Here is a 12,873-nt window from a genome sequence, read left to right as displayed (position 1 = left end):
AATTCCCATTCTCAGCCAATACATTCCAATAAGCGTAACTGGACTACACATGATCTGTGCTGTTAGTATAAAGCCATTAAGGATAGTTATGGTGCCCTATACTTTCGTCTTGAAGTAACATCCTTCCCAATCTGTTTGGATCATCATCATAATCTGAGCTTTTACCCATTAATCTGATGAAGAACCGGCAAAATATGATGTTGTTGTTCTACTGGCTGACAGAATGAAATTAACAGAAAGGTGGAAGATAGTATTGTTGCTGTTCTTCTGACTACAAAAGATGCACTGTCCAGGACAGACTGCAGAGAACTATTATGTCAGGAACAAAGTGCAGAACCTCTAAGTTTATATTGTATAAAGTATGCTTCAAAGTACTAACTATTCCTCAAATTTTCCATGAAGTAATTTAGACAAAATCGGTCTACACTTCAACACGGTACATTGCAGTGTTTCTTCTGCACCACTGCCATGACCATATATGATAAATTGCAACCATAGATGCCCAGTATGCAAACAAGGCCAATGATCCATAGAGCGCGTAGTCTTTATACAATGGCTGTTCAGCATGGATCCACGATCTTTCAGTCTCTGTGAATACAGTCTCAATTAAACCCACAAGGAGGATGAACCCCCAAATAAAGAGTGGAAGCAATGGAATGTAGTTTTTGACTTTTTCTTTGCGTCCAGATGTTCCCCAGCTGGTATTGGTAATGGTAAGAAGTGAAAAGCACTTAATTGGCAGCAGCCCACTTAGGTAGATGATAGGATACAGAGATATTAACATCATCACCATACCCCCATTCAAGCATGCAGCATTGAATGCTTTGACCAGTGCAATGCAATGAAAGGAGAGGAGCACCCAGAGGATATCCCAGAGACACCGGTGATAGAATATCTTGACAATGGCTACAATCAAGAAGAATGGCAACATTCCCATAACTACAGACTCATATGTCATCCACAGACTTTGTTTATGCCACCAGAGAGAACTGTAGAACCATTCTATGAAGAAAGACTTGGACCATCGTATTTGTTGGTTGAGCCAGCGCAGATATTGAGCTGGAGTTTCTGTGTAGCACCAAGCTTTGGGTGTATACCTGTTGGGAACGAGTATGAGTTTTCATTAATTAACTTCCTTTACTTCTGCATTTGGTTTTAATTTTACAGTAATCACAGTTATGAGGCCTGTTGTGTGGGGATTGGGAGAATGAGCTCAGGCACTTACAGGTCGTTGTATCAAGCTGCCACCGGGCAAAATAAAAATATCAATGGACAAATCACCCAGAATTGAGCTAGGCACTGAACGTGACAAAGACACATCCAGTCAAACTTCAATGCCTTCTTCACTGACATCTGGAAGCTTGAACCAAAATTGGGAAAGCTGTCCCAGGGACTATTCAAACGTAGTCACTCGGAAAATCATTCAATCTCCCTGACTTTTCCATCACCACCTATAAATATATTCAAAGGGTACCAAAGGCAGAGAAGTAATTCTGGGTGGGGACTCTATTTGGACTATATCACAGCAAGAAGAAATGTCTTCCAGCTAGAAGGAAAGAAAATTAGGGAAATTGAATCATTAAAAATGTAAAAAAAAAATGCACTTTTAAAAATGTTGTCCAAAAACTGTTATTTGTAGAAATAACAGGTCTTAGTTACAACATAATTGTTAAATTGAAAAAAAACGATCAGAAAATAGATTCACATCTTACTTGGTGGAGTAACCCAGACTAAGCACCCTGTTAGTCAGGTGACGATCGTCCCCAAACGTACACCGGATTCCCAAGAATCTCTGATTATACCAGGGCTCTAGTAACTGTTGAAGCACGTCATTTCTGTACATCCCTAAAACAGAATGCCATTGTTAGAATTGAAAACAGAAAATGGACTTAGTCTGGTCAAACCTTTCAGTATGTATTGATGGATGGTTCTCAAACCAGGATAGAGTTAAAATTAAGCAAGTTAGACCTAAGGTAATTCTGCTGAGCTATTCAGAAAGCCAGACTGGTTAGCAAAGCTAAACAACTGCTCTCTAATGGTTTACCAATACCTCAGGGGTTAGTTGCCCATCTGAACTTTTGTCCCTTGCTTTACTTATTAAACTCTGATATGGTTCCTTTTTCCTGCTTTCTCATGGTGTTGAAATTGAGATTTATCATACCAGACCAGACCCCCTCAAAACATTTTAAGAAGGTAGGTTAAACCATACCTTTTTCTTATTTTAAAGACAAATGTAAAGTGTCTGTTCCTGATGCAATGCGACTGGTCAAACTACTCGATGTTAATCAAAACACAATTTATTTAAACACTGTAGTTAAAATACAACCAAAGAAAGAAGAATTTAGAACAACTTAACTCTACTGGAAACTTAACAGAGTAATAATGCAGTAACTATTATAATGTAGTAACATCCCACAAACACACTACTGGCAAAAAAAGAAAATTAAAAAACAGATTCTCCCATGCAGCTCTTTAATCCTGGAGTAAAAGAAATCAACAGAAAACTCAGAGAAGTAGCCAGGAGGCATTCACTGAAGCTTCTAATTCTGTTGAGAACCCAATAGCTTCTGATGCTACTGGAAAACCAAAACCCAGAAATCCTAATCTGAGAGAGTTGGCCACACCCATTCAGTCTGTTAAAAAAAATCTAAGGCCTCCCAAGCTGTTTACTTAAGTGATCAAGAGCTAGCCAGCTCAATACCTCTGCCTTGCAAACTCTCTCCAAAAATAAAACAGGGCAAATAACGAGAGCATCATCACATTTAAAACCATAAAATGCGTAACTTCCCTCATTTTTTTCTTATACTACAAATGGCTGACTTTTAAAACCCAAACATGTTATTGTTGTGACCTCTATTCTCTTTGACTCTTATTCAGCCTTAGCATTTCCTGGAAAATTGTTCTTTGCCCTGGTTGTCTAAATGGTAAAGACCACGACCTGGGCTTTCTCTCCAGCATTGGGAAGATATAAAAGAGATTATTTTGAAAACTATCTTGAATGGCATCCTCCAAAAGAACCTGATTTGTTCACATTCCTTACCTAAAGGTCCACTGATACAGGACACACAGTCAAAATAAGATTGGCAGGCTCGTTCTATATTGAATGTGATCCAGTAACACAGGCTGCTAATGAAGCTAACAAATGAGTCGGTAACATTGAGTACTCGGACTTCCCCTCCAACTGCTCCATAGTTTTCCTTTGAATCTAAGACTTTAACAAGTTCCATGGTTGCACGTGAGTCAAGTTTTGTATCAGAATCGCAGACCTAAAATGTGGACAATTACACAATCCATAGATGAAGATGCACAATTAATAGCTAAAGATAAATAATCTATTGATAAAATACATGAGCTCATTTGATAAATTCACTCTACTAGCAGGGATCATCATGTATAAGCAGGGAATATCTGTATTTCAAGCACACTGTTTTAATAATTTTATAATAATTATTGCTAGTGTCCCCAGTATGCATTGCTGGTAAGCCAAGATCCCATAGAGCTCATAAAAGTTTTCCCTTCATTATGTTAATCATTCATTCAACTATGTCTGGGCAGTTGTCCTCAGTACTACACTGAACTTAGCTAGAGAAATAATATTGCACCATTCTTAAAATAATCTGTATGTTCAACCTTAGCAAAGTCTGTCTTCAGATATAGGGTGTAAGTTTGCTCGCTGAGCTGTAGGTTTGATATTCAGACACTTCATTACCTGGCTTTGTCCATGGGTTGTACTGGGTCTTTTAAGTTTGTTAGTTTTTGTTTGAGAGTGTTGGTGGGTTTGTATGCTACTAGGATTCCGAGGGGTCTTAGTAGTCTGGCTGTCATTTCTGAAACTTCTTTGATGTATGGTAAGGTGGTTAGGGTTTCTGGCTGTGTTTGGTCTGCTTGTCGTGGTTTGTTCAAGGAATCTGTGGACTGTATTTTTTGTGTATCTGTTTTTCTTGATTATGTTGTATAGGTGGTTCTCCTCTGTCTTCCGAAGTTCGTCTGTGCTGCACACACTCTATCAACTCCTCAGAAAATGAACAGGAAATGACATCACCACAAACCCCAGGAACTCCATCCAGGACAAACATATAAATAGAAAGCAGGAGACAACAGCTTCGCTTCACTTGGAAATCGCCACTGATGATGTTACCTAGCCAGGTAATGAAATGTCTGGATATCAAACCTACAGCTCAGCGAGCAAACCTACATCCTAAACCTCAACCTGAGCTACAAACCTTCACAAACCTTGTCTGCAGATATATGGAATGATGTAGTTATATCAGTATTCTAAACATTGGTATTTGATACACGAAGTGTTCATCAACCAAAAATACATTGCAGATGTGAGCATTGAAAGGACTAAACATGAGGGTGAATACTGTATAGTCCATCATCTAGTTCATTGTGCATTAATTCTCACAGTACAACTCTAACAATAAATCCAGATATGTTCCCAAACATCATGCAGGTTTTGCTACATTTGGACATGGATTGCTTCAGTATCTGAGGACTCACAAATAGTGCTGAGCATTGTGCAATTTTATTGCAAACATTCCTATTTCTGACCTTATGATGAATCAAAGGTCATTGATGAAGCAGCTGAAGATAGTTGGACCTAAGAGACTACACTGAGGAATTCCTGCATAGATGTCTTGGAGTTGAGATAACTAACTACTATCTTCCTTTGCGCATAATGTGACTCTAACCGGCAGAGAGTTTTCTCCCTGGAATCAATGAGAATTTGATCTCCTAGAGTTCCTTGATGCCACACAGTCTAAAGTAGCCTTGACGTCAATGGCGATCACTCTCATCTCACTTCACCTCACCTCTGATCCAGCATTTTTCTCCATACTTGAACCAAGGCTGTACTAAGGTCAGAAGCTAAGTGGTTCTGATGACCCAAAGTGAGTGTCAATGAGCAAGTTATTGCTGAGCAGTTGCTGCTTGATAGCACTGTTGATCATGCATAGAATGATGGGACAGTAATTGATCAGATTGGATTTGTCCAGATTTTTGTGTACAGAACATAGCAGGATAATTTTCTAAAATCTGAAAGAATTGCAGATGCTGGAAATCAGAACTATAAACAGAAATTGCTGGAAAATCTCAGCAGGTCTGGCAGCATCTGTGGAGAGAAGGCAGAGTTAACATGTCAGGTCCAGTGACCCTTCTTCAGAAACTTTTTCATTGTCAGGTAAATACTACTGTTATTGCTGTACTGGAACAGTTAAGATAGGGGCATGGCAAGTTCTGGAGCCCAAGTCTTCAGCATTGTTGCTGGAATGTTGTCAGGATTCACAGCTTTGCAGTGTTCAGTGCTTTCAGTCAATTGTTGATATCATATGGAGTGAATTGAATTGGCTGAATACTGATATCTTGATACTGGGGGGGGGAATGATACAGGATTGGAAAAAGAAAAAAGGAAGGTCATGGCGGATACTGACGGTTAAGGGAGTACAGAATGTGCAAGGGGAAACTTTAAAAGGAAATTTGGAGAGGAAAAGCAGGGCATGAATAATGGCAGGTAAACCAAAGGAAAATCTTGTTATTTTACAAATACATTATGAGTAAAAGAATAACTAGGGAAAGACAAGGATCCATTAAGCAATACAGTGGTAATTTTCACATGGAGCCAGAAGATGTAGGAGGTTTCTAAATGAATGCTTTGTGTCAGTATTCACCAATTAAAGGGGTGATGTGGGTATAGAATTCAGGGAGAAGAACTCTTATAAAATTAAAGAAACTGTCATAGACAGAGAGGATGTTCTGAGTTGTCTAGCAAACATAATAGTAAGTACATCTCCAGGGACAGAAGAAATATTTCCCAGGCTGCTGAGTGAGGCAAAGGAGAAAGTAGCAGGGGTGCTAGCAATAATTTTCAATTGCATTAAATTGAATTGAATCATTTATTGTCACATGTATTCAATATAAAATACAGTGAAAAGTGTGTACGGTCACCATGGAGAGGCACCATTCACATTAACTTAAAATAAAAAATATAGAAAGATAATTTAAGAGAGTCCAACTTTTCCTTCGCTGCTACAGTCCCACTCCAGGCTTCCCAGCCCATGCCATACCACCACCAGGAGTACCTCTCCAGGCTTCCCAGCCCATGCTGCTGCCAGAATCTCTCTTTGGGTTATACCAGCCCACACCATGCCGACACTCGCATCTTGCTCCAAGCTACATCAGCCCACATCATGCCGTCACCAAGGGCCCACTCCTCGCAGAAGAAGGAGTCCCGCTCCAGGCTTCACAGGCTGGTTATCACATTGCTTCTCTGAACACAGGAGAGGTTCCAGAGAACTGGAGGACAGCCAGTATGGTACCTGTATTCAAGAGGGGAGCAAAGGATAAACCAGGAAAATACAGGCAAATTAGTCTAACCTCTGGTGTGGAAACTGCTGGAAGCAATTTTGAGGGACAGAGTTAATCTGCAGTTGGAGAGACAGGGATCAATTAAGAACAAACAGTACTGTTTTGATATGGGGAGATCACATCAAACCAACTTGATTGAATTTTCAGAATTCACATCCATCTGGACTTCAGCAAAGCTTTTGTTACGTTGCCACAGGGGAAACAGATCATGAAAGTAAGAGCCCATGGGAAACCAGGAAATTTGGTTACATTGATCCGGAAGTGGCAAGGTGATTGTCAAGGGGTGATTTTTATCTGGAAGCTTGTCGAAATGGGGTCCCACAGGGGTCAGTGTTGGGTCCCTTGCTGATACTAAATTAATATTTCATATCAGATGAACAAGGCAATGGACCAAGTGCTGGAAAATAGGATTGACCAGCACAGACTTGATGGGCTTTTTCTGTGTTGTAGACCTCTATGACTATGTGATTGGAAGTGTGTGAATGTTATACTATTATTCAAAAAGTGGGTAAAGAATAGGTAATAATTATGACCTCTGTGGTGAGCAAATTACTGGAAAAGATATTGCGACATAGGACTAACTGTTACTTAGATAGATGTGGATTATCAAGAATAGTCAATATAGTCTTTTTAAGAGAAGGTAATGTCTTATTAACTTAATTGAATTGTGTGAGGAAGTAGCAATGAGGATTAATGAGGGTAGAACAATAGATGTTGTCTACATGTATTTTAGTAAGGCATTTGACAAGGTCCCAAATGGCAGACTGTTAGGAAAAATTAAAATCTATGCAATACAGGGAATGTGGAGAGTTGGACAAAATTAGCTCAGTGACAGGATACTGAGGATAGTTGTCAATGACTGTTTTGCAAATAGAAGGCAGTTTCCAGTGGCGTTCCACAGAACCCAGTTTTGAGTTTGATCTGATTTTATTTGATTTATTTTTGTCACGTACCTAGGTACAGTGAAAAGTTTTGTTTTGTGTGCAGTTCAGGCAGATCATACCATACAGCTGCAGAAAAGGTGCACAAAGAGCGAGGTCAATATTAAATTTGAAATTTGAGAGGTCCATTCATAGATCTAATAATAGCGGGGAAGAAACAGTATTTGATTCTGTTGGTACATGTGTTTAAGCTTTTATATCTTCTGCCCAACATAAGAGGTTGGGAGAGATTGTATCCAGGATTATGATTATGTTAGCTGCCTTTCCAAAGTAGCAGAAAGTGTAGATGGAGTCAATGAATAGAAGGTTGGCTTGCATGATTGACTGTGTTGTGTTTACAACCCTCTGTAATTTCTTACAGTCCCGGGCAAAGCATTTAGCATATCAAGCCATGATGCATCTATAAAAATTGGTAAAAGTCTTTGTGGACATGCCAAATTTCCTTATCCTCCTGAGGAAGTTGAGGCTTTGTTGTACTTTCTTGACCATTGCATCAATTTGAGTGAGCCAGGGCAGATTGTTGGTCTCTGTCATTCATTTGAACTTGATGCTGTTGACCATCTCCACTTCAGCTCCATTGATGTAGATAGTGGTGTGCCCTCCATCTTGCTTCCTGAAGTCAATGACTGACTCTTTCTTTTTGCTGACATTGAGGGAAAAAATTGTTTCTTTACACCACACCACCAAGCACTCTATCTCTTTCATGTATTGTGTTGTGTAACTGTTTGACATCTGGCCGATAACATTGGTGTCATCAGCGAACTTGTAGATGGAGTTAGGATGAAATTTGGATACACCGTCATGAGTGTACAAAGAATATAATAAGGAGCTGAGTATTCAGCATTGCAGGACGCCAGTGTTAAGGATTGTCTTGGAACAAGTGCTGTTACCTATTCTCACTGATTGCGTCTGTGGGTCAGGAAGTCAAGGATTCACTTGCAGAGGGTGGAGCAGAGACCTAGGTGGCAAAGTTTGGAGATTAGTTTGGTTGGAAATATAGTGTTGAATGCAGAGCTGTAGTTAATGAGCAAGTATCCTTGTTATCCTGATGCTCCAAGGATGAGTATACGGCCAGGGAGATGGCATCTGCTGTAGACTTCACTGTTTGTGACATAAGTTAATGATTTGAAATTAAATGTAGGAGCTATGTTTGGGAAATTTGCAGATTGCACAATAGTCTGGATTGTTGGTAGTGAAGAGGTCAACTGCAGAATGATGGTTTCGTTGAATGGGAACAAACAGAATTCAAACCGGCAAACGACAAAGCACTTGGACTGACAAACAAAGCAAGGTAATCCATATGAAAAGGGAGGGTATTGAGAGATAGTGGAGGTGAGAGATCCTGGAGTGCATGTCCAAGGTCACTGAAGGAGATGCTCTCATTGGACAGAGTATTGAAAGCAAGACCAGGGATATAGTCCTGGAATTGCATGGCAAACAGCAAATAACAGAACTAAGTCACCCCACAACCAAAGGATCAGATCTAATCTCTACAGACCTGCCACATGCAGTTGTGAATGATGGTGGATCATTAAACAACTCACTGGAGCAGGAGGCTCTACAAATATCCCGAATCCTCGAGGATGGAAAAGCCCAGCACCTCAGTGCAAAAGACAAGGCTGAAGCTTTTGCAGCAATCTTTAGCCAGAAGTGCCAAGTGGATGATCTATCTTGACCTCCTCCAGTGATTCCATAATCAGATACTAGTCTTCAGTCAATTCAATCCAGTCCACATGATATCAAGAAATGGTTGGAGACTCTGGATACTGCAAAGGCTATGGGCCCTGTCAACATTCTGGCAATAGTATTGAAGACATACTCCAGAACTTACTGCTCCCCTAGCCAAGCTCTTCCAGTACAGTTACAATGCTGGCATCTATCCAACAATGTGGAACATTGCCCAGGTATGCCCTGTACATAAAAAACAGGAAAAATCCAAACCAGCCAAATACCACCCCAGTCTACTCTTAATCATCAGTAAAGTGAAGGAAAGTGTCATCACCAGCACTATCGAGCAACACTTGCTCAGCAATAACCTGCTCAGTGATACCCTGTTTGGGTTCCACTAGGGTCACTCAGCTCCTTATTACAATTTTGGATCAAACTTGGATAAAAGAGCTGAATTCCAGAGGTGAGGTAAGACTGACAGCCCTTGACATCAAGGCTGCCTTTGACCAATTGTGGCATCAAGGAGCCCGAGCAAAACTGGAATCAATGCGTATCGGCAGCAAACTCTCCGGTGGTCAGTCATACCTGGCACATAGGAAGATGGTTGTAGTTGTAAGAGGTCAGTCACTTCAGCTTCAGGACATCTCTGCAGGAATTCCTTAAGGTAGTATCCTAGGCCCAACCACCTTCAGGTACTTCATCAATGACCTTCCCGCCATCATAAGGTCAAAAGTGGGGATGTTCACCGACAATTGCACAATGTTCAGCACCATTCGTGACTCCTCAGATACTGAAGCAGTCCATGTTCAAATGCAACAAGATCTGGATGTCATCCATATTTAGGCTGACAAGTGCCAAGTAACATTGCACCACAGAAATGCCAGGGCTATCACCATGATGAATAAGAGACAATCTAATCACTGCCCCTTGGCAGTCAATGGTATTACCATCACCGATTCCCTTGCTATCACCATCCTGGGGGTTATCATTGATCATAAACACAGTGACAACATGAGCAGGTCAGAGGCTGGGAATACTGCAAGCAGTAACTCACCTTCTGACTTCCCGAAGGCTATCCACCATCTTCAAGGCAGAAGTCAGGAGTGTGATGGAATACTCCATACTTTCCTAGATGAGTACAGCTCCAACAACACTCAAAGAAGCTTGACACCATCCAGAACAAAGCAGCCTGCTTGATCAGCACCACATCCTCAAGCATCCACTCCCTCCACCACCGATGCTCAGTAGCAGCAGTATTCACTATCTACAAGCACTGCAGAAATTTATCAATGATCCTCAGGCAAACCCATGACCACCTCCATCTAGAAGGACAAGGACAGCAGATACATGGGAATACCACCACCAAGTTCTCTCCAAGCCATTCACCATCCTGACTTAGAAATATTTCATCATTACATCACTGTTGCTGGATCAAAATCTTGGAATTCCCTCTCTAAGGGCATTGTGGATCAACACAAAGCACATGGATTACAGCGGTTCAAGAAGGCAGCTTCCCACCACCTTCTCAAGGGCAAATATGAATGGGCAATAAATGCTGGCCAGCCAGTGATGCCCACATCCCACAAATTAATTTTTAAAAATTATGTAAGACACAGGTTAGGCCACAGCTGGAGTTTTGTGTACAGTTTCAGTCAACTGCTGTCGAGAGAGAACAGAGGAGATTTACAATAATGGTTTGCTAGGGCTTGAAAATTGTAGCAATGTCAAAAGATTGGAGAGGCTAGAGTTGTTTTCTTGAGAACAGAGGAAGCTGAGGGGTAATTTAATTGCGGTATAAAAAATAATGAGGGGTTTGGGTAGAGTTGACAGGGAAAACTTGTTTCTGTGTCCCCATGATTGACCTCTCTGCTCAGGAATACTTGTTCCCTGAGCAGAGAGGTCAATCATGGGGACACAGATCTTAGATGATTGATAGAAGGACTAGAGGAAACTTGAGGAAAAATCTTTTCATCCAGTGATGGGTGTCTAGAATTTCCTATGGTTGAGGTGGAAACCATTAATTAATTAATTAATTTAAAAGGAATCTGGATCTGCATGTGAAACATTGTAACTTGCCAAACTACAGATAAGCCTGCTGGTCCAAACGACACAATGAGCTAAATGGTTTCTTTCTGCATTGTAATTTTTCTGTGGGCTTATATGAAAACTGTCATGCTGGGATGGGACTCTTGAAAACAAACCAAAAAACAAATAAGAGGCTCGATTCTTCCATCCAGAGCTTGTACATTGAGTACAGTTTGTATTTTTGTAAAATTATAACATCAAGCTGATAACTTTCTGCTTTCTTAGACTTCAGCAATTGCACAAATGTGTGTTCATTGTATAAAAAAAAATCAATAAACTGGGGAACTAGAGTGGTATCTATGATCAGGATTTTATTAACTTTAAATAGAACTTTGTTTCCAGCACTGATTTTCATTTTTTTCCCCTCTCTTGCCTTGTTCCCTATAAGGACTGTGATTTGATGTTGTGTTGTCATTGTGGAACTCGTCACTAGGGGGTGAGCCAGAGCAGCAGAAGCCAACTCAGTATTTGTGGAGAATCTTTGCACACTTTGCATTTAATACATTTTCGTTGGTATCTCAGCCAAAACAGTGATAGGTTGTCTCTATGTGAACTTTGAAGCCAATACTTTCAGTTTATGGGCTAATATGCAAATCATAACGTAACTGTTAAGTTATTGAACCAATAAACAAGAGGAGGATTTAACTAAATGTGGAAATAATCCTGGAAATAATCATTAAGTCCACTCTGGAATTACCTAGCAAGCTGCTCAGTTGCATCAGTATTCCATTAGCAGCTCAAGACGTAAGTTAACCACTATCATGTCAAGATAGCCATGGATGGGGAAAAAAAATCAGCTTTATCAGTAATTACCACATCCTGAGAACACATTTTAAAAATCTATGCTTTAGGGCTCTCTGGGGAAGTTGAGATCATAGATTCTCAGCCACTGAAAGTGACCAGAAACTGAAGACAAGGAACAGTGCATGTTAGACAGAAATTCAATTCAACTTTTAATTTCATAGTGTTGGAACAAACTGGCATTTATTTGATGCAGAAGATTGAGTCTCACCTGTATAAAGGCTAAATCAGAGACATACCTGTATATAATCCACCAAATTCCCAATAGCTTTGAAGGCTGTATACATTACTTCTCTTTTTCCTCCCCGTTTCTGCATTATGCAAACAAAATGTTTGTTCCTGATTAGTGACTCCACATCTAATCTCTCTGGATTTCCAATACATGACTCCCCATAAAACAAATTGACAGGGTCTCTGTATGGTCGCTTGTTGTTATCCTCCTCTTTATTCTGAATAACTCTATTAAAGTTTCTTGAGTGATAATTGCCTTCCCACACATACGTCCCAATATCTTCCTTGCAGAAAACCTCCTTGAACATGTCCATCATGTATTGGTCTTCTTTTGAGTTCCCATCAATAACCATGATGATTCTCAGCTCGTGACTTGGATACTCAATGTTCTTCACAGAGTTAAGGCACTGTGTCAAGTACAAAGGGTCTTCCTGATAAGCAGGTATGATTATGGCGACTGATTTGGCACTACTGCGATGCAAGACATTATCTTTTGTTGTGCTGCACTCAAATAAGGCAAAGACTGTTTGAAGGAAGAGGTGGATAATGATCAGAGAGCCACAAACCCCAAGCGAAATGAGTTTATAACCATTTAAGAGGAGCTGGAATCCTGCCAGATATGCCCACGACATACCTAGAAATAACAGCAGAGCAAAGACCATGGTACAAGTTCTATGACTCACTGAAACCAGAGTATCTTTGTTAATCATGGCTGGAAAGGATCATAGTTGGCCAAGTCTCAGTTGACTGTGGAATGAAAGAGACACAAAACTAAAAACTT

The 12,873-nt window shown here is 40.3% G+C and overlaps 1 protein-coding gene across 1 annotated transcript; it reads right to left on the bottom strand.

Moving 5' to 3' along the window:
- Positions 1-421: 421 nt before the first annotated feature.
- On the bottom strand, positions 422-12,754 carry LOC132829673 (hyaluronan synthase 1-like). The gene is made up of 4 exons (XM_060847020.1): positions 12,101-12,754; positions 3,041-3,266; positions 1,713-1,845; positions 422-1,097 (listed from the first exon to the last, which is right to left on the bottom strand). Exons 1-4 carry the CDS (start codon positions 12,752-12,754, stop codon positions 422-424), a joined length of 1,689 nt encoding a protein of 562 aa, XP_060703003.1.
- Positions 12,755-12,873: the final 119 nt, after the last annotated feature.

This window comes from Hemiscyllium ocellatum, chromosome 29, assembly GCF_020745735.1.
Source record: "Hemiscyllium ocellatum isolate sHemOce1 chromosome 29, sHemOce1.pat.X.cur, whole genome shotgun sequence".
Classification (NCBI taxonomy): Eukaryota; Metazoa; Chordata; class Chondrichthyes; order Orectolobiformes; family Hemiscylliidae; genus Hemiscyllium; species Hemiscyllium ocellatum.
Note: the sequence above shows the minus strand (reverse complement) of the source record. Positions and strands in the feature narration are given on the sequence as shown.

Coding starts and splice junctions, on each gene's coding strand:
- LOC132829673 (XM_060847020.1), bottom strand. CDS start 12,754: ATGGTCTTTGCTCTGCTGTTATTTCTAGGTATGTCGTGGGCATATCTG. Junction 3,267..12,100: donor ATTTGGTGGATTATATACAG/GTATGTCTCTGA, acceptor TCCACATTTTAG/GTCTGCGATTCTGATACAAA. Junction 1,098..1,712: donor AGTCTGGGTTACTCCACCAA/GTAAGATGTGAA, acceptor CGTTCCCAACAG/GTATACACCCAAAGCTTGGT.